At 35.0% G+C, this 12804-nt stretch overlaps 2 protein-coding genes across 2 annotated transcripts; both read right to left on the bottom strand.

Annotated features, from left to right (window-relative positions):
- Positions 1 to 4133: 4133 nt before the first annotated feature.
- LOC146958783 (uncharacterized) lies at positions 4134 to 4846 on the bottom strand. Its single transcript, XM_085732830.1, has 2 exons — positions 4682 to 4846; positions 4134 to 4436 (listed from the first exon to the last, which is right to left on the bottom strand). Exons 1-2 carry the CDS (start codon positions 4817 to 4819, stop codon positions 4134 to 4136), a joined length of 441 nt encoding a protein of 146 aa, XP_085588956.1. The 5' UTR covers positions 4820 to 4846.
- A 5497-nt stretch (positions 4847 to 10343) lies between these two features.
- On the bottom strand, positions 10344 to 12019 carry LOC146958784 (F-box protein SKIP22-like). Its single transcript, XM_085740310.1, has one exon. The coding sequence runs from the start codon at positions 11876 to 11878 to the stop codon at positions 10535 to 10537; it is 1344 nt and encodes a 447-aa protein (XP_085596436.1). The 5' UTR covers positions 11879 to 12019; the 3' UTR covers positions 10344 to 10534.
- Between the last annotated feature and the right edge of the window lie 785 nt (positions 12020 to 12804).

The following is a 12804-nucleotide window of genomic DNA, read 5'->3' on the forward strand; positions in this document are numbered from 1 at the left end:
ACTGTAAAAAGTCAACTGAACAAGCAAATTCATCAATAATAAACAAATGCAGGAATAATTACATAAACGGGGGGTACAACCGAGTTAAATTTCATCAAAGCAAATAAAATTGTTCGAACATAATAATTAAAGTACAAAACCGCTGAAACAAAAATAGAAAAATAAAAGTGAGTTGGACCATCAGTAGTCCACTCAATCCTGCATCTGGTCCTCCGGAATCCATGTGTTGGGGTTCTCCTCTGCATAAGTGTCCTCCCCAAAGTGATGTCTAGACTGGGCGCCACCAGCAGCAAAGTCAGCTCTGATCTCCTGTTCTCTAGCCTGAGCTCGACCACTGGTGACATCAAAGTAGTGGTCCATAGCCTCCTCGGACCCATCAAAGCGCTCAAAAGAGCCTGTCATCTTTCTCCTGCTGAGGCAGACCGCCTCAGTGAACTCCTGACCAAACCTAGGACGGTTCCAATACTCCTGATTTGACACCTCATTCATCCAGTTGGCGTGGCCGAACATGTAGTCCAGCATCATAGAATGGATAGGTGCATAGGCAACCTGTTGACTGCTCCCCTCTCCAGCAAATGTCTGACTCTGTGGTGGTGGCTGAGACTGATGTGGTGGCGGTGGCTGTGGCTGTCCTGCTGCTGCTCCCTCTGCAACCTGAATAGCATGCAAGCACTCATGGTAATCCTTGACAAAGCCATCCATGTAGGTGTCATTGATCGGCTTCATCATGGCTGCACTCAAATCATTGGCAAATAGATCGCACTCTTGCTCCTCACAAAGCCAATTGATGAGGCTCAAGTAAGGAAGCGCCTTCTTTGTACATGAAGCAAACATATATATATTGTTGGAAATCAACTCACCAACATTGATGGGTGCACCATCAAGAATAGCAGACAAAATAAGCAAGTGGGGCAACGGAATCTCTGAAGTACAAGAAGTGCCCTCTAAAGTCTGCACCACAAAAGATGCCCACGCCTTAGCATAGGGCTTGAAGTCAGCCCTCAACAACATGTGCGACCCTCCATGCCACTTCGCACCCTCTACACAAATCTGTAGCAATAATTCATCCCACCTCTCATCATCCCAGTTCTTACCCTCCTCCATCCTCCGTTTCACATCACAAGCCTCCGGTGGCACAATCTCCAGCAACTCATTGATCCTATCCGGGCTATAGTCAATCTCCTTCCCCCTCACGTAAGACACATACTTCCTCCCCATGTACCTAACATTTGAATAAAACTTTATCCCCGCCATCTTATTGGCCTGCTCAAAGATCATGCTCACAAGGGACTCCCACCCTCTCTCAGTGATGACTTGATGGAACTCGGTTTTGGATATGAGTTTAGTGAAATCGAACCCTCTCTCGAGGATCACCCTATAGCCACAGATGTCCTTGAAACGGTCTCGGGCAGCATTATTGTAAAACCTATGGTTCACAGATGGTGGTGGAGCGGTGTTAGGGTTCGGTTTAACAGGTTGTTTGCGTTTGGGGGCGGTTTTGGTCTTTTTGGATGGCTGGGATGGGGCTTGGGACTTGCCTTTGTTCCTTGTTTCAACCATTGTTAGGGTTGGGTGGTTGGGTTGATGAAAGTTAGGGTTTGTAGAGAAGGAAAAATATTAGGGTTAGGGTTAGGATGGAGATGATGAATATGGTTATGGGTGATGATGAAGGTTGATGGTGATGATTTGGTGATTAGGGGACGAAAAGATGAAGATTTTTGGTAGAAAAGGGTTGGAAGTTCGAAGGTTAAGGTTTTGGGAAAATTTTGGCAGAGTTTGGCTACTTTTGGAAGTGAATGGAATGAATATCGTGTTGGGTTTGTTTATAGGCTGGGAAAATCGTGTCACGTTTGGCCAAAAACGTGCCATGATTTGGTTTTGTAACAGTAAAATTTTGAAAACCACCAAAAATCGTGTCACGATTGGGCTAAATCGTGTCACGATCCATCAATTTGAAAAACTTTCTGCCCAGAAAACGTGTCACGTTTTAGCCAATGTGACACGATTTGAGAATGTCGAATGCCACCAGAATTAGACTTTGAAAAATTTTTGGGTGCTAAAATCGTGTCACGATTTTAGTATCGTGACATGTTTTTGAAAATGTCGAATGACACCCAATTTTAACTTAGAAATTTTTTGAAGAGCTTCAGAGGTGAGGCAAAATCGTGTCACGTTTTGCCCAAAACATGTCACGATTTTGCCCAGTATTGGACTTGAAATTTTTTATTCCGCGTCGCGCCCGCATACCGCGCTGCGTCAATTTTTGGGGTCGCCGCGCCGCGCCGCGTTTCCGCTTTGACAACTATGGTTTAGCGATTTAAGCAGAGCGGACAACTTATTAGTGTTGGATTGAAGATATCTGTACACCCCACTTAAAAATGGTTAAACATATTGACCCAACGGATCCAACCTATTTTGTCATTCATATTACTATTAGGGAATTGTTGTGCACCACTACCTTGAGCAAAACCAACTTATGGATAATAGTTATCTGGTCGTTCCTACTTACATTAAACAAACCATGTGATATGCACTGAGTCACTCCTACTTAAACGGGGGTTCACTTAAATCGAATAAGTGTTTCTACCAATCTCATATGTAATTACCCAAAAATAACTAGAGTATCACGTAACATAAGGCAACGTATCGCAAGAGAAATGATAGCAACAATCAAGGAATATCACACTAGAGACGTCAGTGTAAATAGGGGTCTCGCCCCTATATACAATCACCTAGCTCATTTATACCCCACTCAAATACTTTGTTAAATGACAACACTTGGGCGTTAGTGCCTCTTTTGCAGGCAGGCACCCTCCCGCTTAGAGAGTGAGCATAAGATCAGTCATGGTGATTATAATCACTGGAGACACCCTGTACTCAAGAGGAAAACTTTGTCTATACAGTAACACATTGTAAAATACTCATTAAATATAAAATACTCATTATCTGATATATAAAATACTCATAAAATAGACGTTGATTTTGGACACAATGAGAGGATAAATCATATAAAAATATGATGCTGATGTCAAATTATGTGTCTAATAACCATTTCACATATACTAAACTGCATTTACTTGAAAGTCGTAGATTCATGTTTATCATCAATATACCCAAATTCAGAATACTTGCCATTTTATATTATAAAGATATTTGCGCACTCAAACTTGAAATAAATATAATTGTCATGCATTTAATATACGAAAACTACTAAAGTATCTATGCTACATATAAAGGGAACATGTGATTTTGGTTTGACTTTTTCACTTCCAATTATACCCTTAAATAAATTTGTCTATATTGTTGGTGTCATTCAAAACCATAAAAAAAAATATATTATATTTCTTACATTGTTGGTGTTCATTGAAAAAAAATAAGTATAGTTTGTTACAATATGAAAGTGTAAAATATCTATACATATACTTTCAATCCAAATTAAAATTCCATAAAAACTATTGTTTGTAATTTATACTCATTAACGCGATAAAAAATAGGACAAATGGACACAGAGTGCGTGTCTTAAAGCTAGCAAACATAACCAATAAATATAGTAGTATATAAACATAGAATAGAGTTTTTCATTGGGCACGTACGCATAAACTTATCAATTGGCTCGATATATCCTCGCTTAATGCTCCCTCTGGTCACTATTATAAGCAAAAATGAACTTTTTAGGTTCATTTATTAAATGATGTATTTGGTCAATAATATAGACTAAATACATCATTTAATGAATGAACTTAAAAAGTTCATTTTTGCTTATAATAGTGACCGGAGGGAGTATACGTCACTTTGAGGATATTTGATAAAATTTGAACGATACAAAGATTATTAGTATTATATTTGCAAGGATTGCAAGCGCATACACACATGTATGTGTGTCATTTAATATTTTTGTAGATTTAAATAGTTTGACCCCTGCTTGATAATTTATTTTAGATCATTCTCTTAAGGATTTTTTTATATAATTATTTAGAATATATAAGGTAAAATCAAACTACAATGACACGAGATAGAACATATATTTATCTTATTCCTTATTTATTTATAAATAAAGATATCAAATCCTTTATTTCAAAAAACACGAGTACTTAAATGCAACTATTCCTTCCTTTTTTTCCCGCATAATTTAATTAAACATTGTCAACATCTATCAAGCACGCTTTGCACCTTGGGCAGTTTGGGTTGTTCTTTGAAACAATCACAAACATCATGCAAAGCTTGCACCCCTTCACACAAGCTGATGGTTGATCTTGTTCGGAGGTACCACCAAGTTCGAAATCTAAAATTGGAGTTGATAAATCTTTAGATTTCATAGCGTCATGTAAGTTGTTAGAGCTCGATCCAGATGATAACTTCTGTGTCGGATCAATGTTCTCATTCACCATTGAACCATTGACCCTTCTTTTCTGTGTTTCCACTGGTACTGGTTCAACCTTTGAATGTACAACCAAAGACATAAACTAAAATTACATAACTAGGACCAGATAATGTTATAGAGTTCTAGGTGATTTTAAAAAGAGAAAAAACTAAAAAAAGGACAGAAAAATATAAATTGATAGTCTATAGTCATATTGTTTGCGTTAATTGAAAATAACACAAATTACATCATTTAATACGGAGATATCAAAATTGTAGAATAAAATATATAAGAACGGAGTCAATCAAAAAAATAGATTACCTCATAGTTGTATTGATCTTGAGATTTAAATTCTACAGGTTGATTGAGATCAAGAGAGGCAAGAAATTGCTTTCGGAAAAGGTCAGGATTAATGTTGCTCGCATTTTGGCCTCTTTTCTTAATTATCGAACCACTCATCTTTCGCAATTTATCATTGGGTGACTCCATCGCCTTCGACTCAATTGAGAGATAATAGAAAATCATGTTTTACCCTTATAATAATAATTAGTGCAGTGGAGTGCAAATTAGTGCAGTGGAGTGCACTGACTTGAAAACCAAAGGTTCACGTTTATCATCATTATACATTTAATTAAAAAACAGTTTTCGGATCGGTCAAAAGAAAAGCAGTTAACATTTGATAGTTTGAATTTTAAATAGTATAAAAATATTCACACATTGAGACTTGAAATAAATAGAAGAAAAATATACTAACAACGTAATATTTAACGCACATTTTTTTACGCACTATTTTCTTAGTGAAAATTGACTTGGATCCCACCAAAATCATATTGATTTGGTGTGACTCATATGAACCTAACTAATAAAAGAGAGTGAGTTAAATTTGTCAAAAAAAAAAAAAAAAAGTGAGTTAAAAAATATGTGTGTTAAAGTGCCCGTTTGGTTCAGCTTTGAATATAATTGATTCTGAGAGAATTGATTCTGATAGAATTGATTCTGACAGAATTGATTCTGAGAGAATTGATTTATGTTTGGATACAATTATGTAGAATTGATTAAACAAAATGATTTATGTTTGGATGCAATTATGTAGAATTGCTTTTGAATGTATAATTACTAAAATAGACATAGCTAAAGGAGAATTGATAAAGAATGAGAATTGATAAAGGACAATAAAGTAAAATAACATGTTGTAATAATAAAATATACAAACCTATACACGTTGTTCAAGAAGAATTGATTCTAGAAAAGCTAGAAGCTAGGATTTGTAGCTTCATGGAGAATTGCTTTTGGAGGATAAAAGCAATTCTGAAAAGCTGAACCAAACACGTTGTTTTTGGCTAGAATTGCTTTTGGCACTGTAGAGAATTGATTTTGGGCTAGAATTGCTTCTCAGAAGCCAAACCAAACAGGCCCAAAGAGTATCTTGTTAGCATTATTCTAATTAGAATAATCATATACTAAATATACAAAAACTATCAAAAGACTCATGCATTCACATGCGTCCATTGATTTATAAAAATAACATGATAAAAATTTAAAACACATGAGTATTTTCAAAATTTTATGTGATTATCTCAGCAGGAAATACCACGAGCATTACACACAAATTATTATTTTTCATTTTACATCAATGTAATGAAAATACATCAATAGCATCTAAAGATACTTTAGTAATTTTTTTTTGAAGGACTTTAGTAAAATTATCATTTTCTTTCTTTTATTTATTATCTTTTCTTAGAGAATTTAATATGTTTACTTTTTGTTTTGTTTTTTTAGGGAATATGTTTACTTAATATGTTTGAAATTGAAAAATACAATAATTATTATAAGATGAATGGAGTAAAACGTAAATATCTTTTTTGGTGTTATAAGATGTATAGATTCTGCAGTAAAAAGAGTATATTAGATGCAAGACGGATAGATCACTAGAGACGGAGCAACACCTAGAAAGATCATCCTAAAAACCAGGTCCGACCCTTGGCATGTGCAAGGTGAGCGACGACATCAGGCCTCGCAATCTTAGGAGCTTAAAAAAAATTAATATAGCACTCAAAAGTGATACGTATATATAATAAAATATAAAAAATCAATTGACATCTTGGAATAGTTTAGTGGTAAAATAGAATACAATTGAGCCAAATATAAAAGTCTCAATTACATACACAACTACTAGGCCATTGCAATTTAAAATGCATTTCAGAGTTATCTATGAATGTAGAAAACTACTATATATCTTGAATTTTTTGTCATCTATTTCCATTAACAATGCAAATTAAATCCGTTAAATAATTAGTATTTTTTCTATTGTTTTAAGTTTAATCATGCATGCTAGTACTAATTTGCTATTATTTTTTTTAGTTTGTCACTATTTAGATAAGAAAGACACTTTATTTAAGCAACAACAACCAATATACTTAAGACCCATTTTGCACTAAACAAAGTGATGATTCTTTTTAAGTTTTTGGTGTTTCTTTTTATTATCAAATATGAACCCAAATTTTAATATTAAAACAATTAGTGGTTAGCTAAGTTCAACACAAGTTAGTTAATCCTTCCCATCCAAATTTACTTTTGCTTAATAAGAACGACTATTTTTTCATATTATTACAACTTAAATAGATGATTACTATTGCTTAAAAAATCTTGTTTTTCCACAGGGGGCCCATTTTTAATATTTGAACATGGCCTCCGATTTTACCGGAACGGCCCTGCTAAAAACTATAAAGAAAGATTTAGAGATGAATTAGTTGGACCATAGTATGGCATATGATATAGCATTATAATCTAATTTGATTCAAGTAGACAGCTAGTGGAAAAATACTTGTTTTTTTTTCTTTTTTTTCTTTTTCCAAGGATGGAAAAGGCTTAGCTGATGTTGTGTTATATTTTGAAGAGTGAGACAAGTTGTTTTTAAATTGTATTATTTAGGATGAAATATCAAAGGAAAATGGAGAGTACAATACAAGCTCTGCTAGGGATTCTTTATAACTAGAAGAGGACGAAGAAGTACACGACGAAGATGATCTCGTGAGATCGTGATTCGTGCAAAATTAGGTAGCGAGGACGTAGAAAACAAATAATCATGTGGAGGTTATTGATTTGTTGAAAGACCATTTACTTATGCGATTTCAAGAATTCAACGATTTTGCCAATGTTTTAAATTATGAGCCATACATGATCGATTGGAAGCATAGTTTTTAGAGTTGAAATGCGGATACATATTTTAAGTTTATTTTTTAAAGTAAATATTCGAAGTATCCGTATTGAGTTGTATAATACACAAATACTACTTTTCTTTGGTAATATTGTTTGTCAATGTCATACGATTAAGATATAAGACCGTTCTTTTTTGCACATAGATGTTGGTCTTGGTAAACATGGCTAATCAAGAGTTGAGTTTGGTATGCTTTATGTGAGAGTGGACTTGAGACATGATTTGGTTTTGAAGTTTAGGCCGTTGAAGATAGCATGTAATGTTGAGTATGAAGGGTTGCTTCTAGTATGATATGCTTGTGAAAGGTTTTGTCATAGGAAGTGGTTCATGACAGAAAGATTGGGAACTTCAAGGAAGCTTAGATTAAGTGGATGCTAGTTGAAAGAAGATGTGACAACACCACAAAATCAAATATTGCTCTTTAGGCAGAGAGAGTGGCTCTCACAAGTTCCTCAAACTTTTGAAAATACCTCCTACAATAGTTAACTACAGTTCACATGTAAACGATAGTTAGCTAATGTACGCATGTGAACGGTAGTTAGTTATGAACCGTTAGGGACCCAACCATATATAAAAATGGTAGTTAACTACCATTCAAACCCGTGATATCTGTTTTCAAATATTTCTACGGGACTTGTACAAGAAATTGTGAAAACGCTTTTGTTAAAAGTATATTGACGTGAAAGTTTAAGCTATCAAAGGGAGAATGTGTGCATCTGAGTAGCTTTAAACCTGTATCATGTCTTCTCACAGATAGTGTAACTGTGTGTTTCTATTAAAAAGGCACGGACATGGATTTGGTGCAGTTAAAAACAACACGGTTTTAATCTTAACCATTGGATAATTTGATAAAGTTAAAACATGTGCATCCAATGGCTACAATAGCAAACTGTGAAACTGTGGTGTTTATTTACAGCAACAAATTCTGGTCCGAGGACCAAGAGAATCAATCAAAATCTCAGTATAAAATACTAAATATATATGATATCATGTCATATTATGAGGCAATGGTGTTGTTAATCGAATCTTATCTTATAGTAATAACTTGAATTCCTAAGGCGACTGTAGTTTCCCTCATCTTAACCAAATTCAACTATACCAATCACGATATGAACCACAGCTTGGAGAATTCTTTCTGATCAGGTTTGTGGCAACACATAACTAGCCTAAGGCTGTCTTTAGCGGATTCTCGGAGTGGATCCAAGACAGAATCAATGGCCTCCATACTCACTTTCCCTCTCTCTTTGAAGTTTTGAAAGTGGTAGGAGCCTTTGATGGTTGTTAACAAGGGCAATAAAGGAATGAAAGGAATTATGTAAATGCAAACTGACAACAAATAGTGAATAGATTTGGGGCTGGACATGGAAGCTACGATTTCTGGCTTCTTGTAGAATTGATTCTAGAAGACAGAATTAATTGTTGAAGAGGTAACCAAACATGCCAGGAAAAGGGAAGAACCACGTTTAAGGGTCTAAACGTGAGTTTGGGGGTGCACAAACGCGTAACCAAACAGAGGCGTAGAAGAATAACTTTTGTAAAATCACGGCACCACACTCTAATTTACCCAAACTCAGCGATGCTGAACAAGAATTTAATCTACGACTACCGTAAAACATGAAAAGAACAAAGAGGGAATACAAAATAAAAACAAGGGAAAGGAAATTGTGTACCAACCTAAACTTGTGCTCGGTCGTGACGTGTTAGATGCATATTAGGGAAATGGGCTTGGGGGGGGGGGGGGGGGGGGGGGGGGGGATATGATTTTTTTTTCTTTTCGTTTTTGAATAAAAAAAAAAGCATAACAGCAAGCAGAAATTGTCACAAAACAACACTGGTTATGCCAAGTCTACAACACAATTTTGCATTATGCAGAGAGCAACACGAAAACCATATCCATCATTCACCAAGTATACACCACATTATAAAACAAAATGAAACAGAGTACACATTCTAAATCCCAGAAGCCGAAACCAAGACGCTAAGTGCTCATTTGGAACTGCAGCACAATTGCATTTTTCGAATCAACGTGATTCTGCTGTGAAAAATATGAAGCTACAAAATGTTGTTTTACCGCCAACGCAAGTTCAATGTTGTTCCAAGGTATTATAAACAAACAGGTTTTAAGTCTAGGGGAATATGATTTGATTCACATAGCCTCATGTTCAAGGCCGGCCTAACAGATTAAGAGGCCTAAAGCAAAAATTTTAATGTGACCTATAAAATTATTATTTTTTAACAAAATATTTATATAAAATTAATTTTGTGGAGACCAAAATTTGAATTTATGACCAAGATTAATTGAGGCCTTTTTGGTAGTGAGTTAAACTATGCAAATGTCTGCAATTTATCTGTCATAATATACTTGTAACCAAATTAATTTTTTAGAGGCCTTTTTTTTTCACCCATAATTTTGAGGCCTAAAGCCCTTGCTTGGGTTGCTTGGCCCTTAGGCCAGCCCTGCTCATATTGACCCTGCTTAAGGCTATTATTTTCCTTTGGTTATTTATGTTTGATATAACAGCTTGTAAACAGCACAAACAAATCCTAAATTTTTTTTTAGTGTGTGCCACATCAAAGGTGTGGCTAACTTCAGTAACAATGAAATATCTAAACAGCAAAAATATGTGGTTCCATTAGCATAATTGGTAAAAAATTATTCTGAAACATTATTATCTACATGCTTATGCTGAACAGATATTGGATTTACCTACACATTAACACACATACAGAGAGAGGAGGAGGAACAAAGACATTGGAAAACAACCATTTCCTACTAACACCATAAATACTTATATTCTATTCAAAATGTATAACCAAAAGGAACTAATAACATTTTATAAAACTCTTCACATCATTCACAGCCAGTTATTTATCATATATTCCCTCTAGAAAGGTCTTTTGAACACAAAGATTAATTAAAAACGATTTAGTACCAGCAACTCAATTCATAGGATTATTCATTGAAATTCTCCTAGATGACACGGGGGAATGAAAGTACGCCTTGGTGCGTATGCAGGGAGATTTACAACGAAATTTGGCTGCAGATCATACTCTCCACCCCAAATTGGAGGCATTCCAAAACGATTAGGAAATCTTCTCCTTTGAAAGAACCTCATAATACCAGACCGACGAGGATTTTGGAAAAGAATTGGTTGCTCTAATTTCTTCTTTGTTGCCCGATACTGAGCAAACAAGTTCTTAAAAAACTTCATATCATTCACCCTCCTTTGTCCAAACTCCTCCTCAAACTTCTTCTTCCACAAGTCATCATTTGAGGCAAGGTACTGCAATTCAGAACATGTGCAACAAACTTTGGCTAAATCATCACCGGGAAGATACTCAAATATCAGCAGCTTAAGCTCCATTGGAAGCCGCATAAAACACGGTGGAAGTTCTAATCCAGCTTTATCACAAAGATCAATTAATAGTGGCAATGCAAGCCCATCTTTCACTATCTTCCACAATTCAAAAACTTTATCTCCACCATCGTTAAAATTACCATTAAATTCAGAATTTTCCAGCATCAATTCTAAAGGCTTAGCAAATCTAGATTTATCTAGATAAACCCTATGCACCCTTGAACCAGCATCATCACATAATGAACTACAAACATTCACAAAATTCCCTAAAGTCTGAATTTTCAAATTCACAGCATGAGATGAACCATTAGTAAGAATCTCAGGAAGGGTGTACCTCAAAGATATCATTGATGAAGAAGAAGACATATCATCAAGAAGATTAGAGCAACTAATCGCCATACCCGAATCCTCGTCCACACGAACAAACCCAGATTCAAGAATAACAGCATGAACTGCAAACACCAACAGCTTCAAATCACTAACATCATCACCGAGCGCTTCCTTAATAACCCTCTTCACGAAATCAGGTTCTGGATTATTCTTTACAGTCATCGCCGTTGCCGCCTCATCAGACCCATCAACCATCTCTGTGTCATTCACTTCTGGGGTGTTCAAAGTCGGAGACTTTTCGTCAATTGGGGTGATTTCCGGCGAGTTTTGAATGATGGGTTTGTGAGGGAGGGTTTCGTTGTGGGAGAAAGCGTTAGGGTTGAAAGTGTAGAAGATGAGGTCGCCTGCGGCGATGCCGATTGAGTGGAGGGAATCGTTTGGGGAGGCGGCGTTGATTTCGTATTTTCTGTTGAGGGAGAGATGAATAGAAGAGGAAGAAGATGAAGGGATGGTTTGAGAGATTGTGAATTTGAGTTGTTGAAAGGAACATGAATCAGGAACTTCGATTTTAAGGGTTTCTTTCGATTCTAAAGATCTGAGTCTAAGCTTCATGGTGTTGTTGATTTCGAAATTTTCAAGTCATGTATGTATACACTATATATAATCTCTTCTCAGCAATGGAAACAAGGGTTATGAGCGGAGTATCGTGTTCACTAAGTTGGACTTAGGCTGTGTTTGGTTTGATCAAAAAGTTAGTTTATAACTTATGGGCAAAAACTTATAAGGTCCGTTTGGTTCGAGAATTAGGAGGGGAGGGGAGGGGATGAGGGATATTTTAATTAAAAATGTGTTTGCTTTGCAAGGGGAGGAGAGGGATTATAAAATTATTTTACTGTTTTACCTTTAAAGTTTTTTTTCGACGTTACCTTTAAACTTAATTAAATAAAGATAATAAAGTAACAAAACAATAACGATAAAATCGATAACAATACGTTGTAAACGATGGAATAATTGATTAGTAATAGGGTTGTTACAAGTAGTAATAAAAGTTGTTACAAGGAAAAATTGTTAATAATATGGAATAGAATTTATTATAAGGATAATATATCTTAATCTTAATAATAATAAAAATTGTTACAAGATAATATAATCTATAACCAAATAATAATAATAATAATAATAATAATAATAATAATAATAATAATAATAATAATAAAAGTTGTTTCAGGATAATATAACCTAATAATAATAATAATAATAATAATAATAATAATAATAATAATAATAATAATATTAATAAATTTGTTATAAGGATAATATTGATAAAATTTGCCCCCCTCCTTTCCTCTCCCCTCCCCTTTTAAAAATTGACTAAACACTTCAAATTAAAAATCTCCCCTCCCCTTCCCTCCCCTCCCCTCCCCTCCAAAACTCTCGAACTAAATAGACCCATAAGCTCATCCGAAAAAATAGTCTCGTTTGATAACTATCATTTTAGCACTAGCTTATAGCTTATTTTCTAGATGCTATTTTAAATA

Source organism: Medicago sativa, chromosome 1, assembly GCF_051527215.1.
Source record: "Medicago sativa cultivar Bolivia chromosome 1, Bolivia_mono, whole genome shotgun sequence".
NCBI classification, from domain to species: domain Eukaryota; kingdom Viridiplantae; phylum Streptophyta; class Magnoliopsida; order Fabales; family Fabaceae; genus Medicago; species Medicago sativa.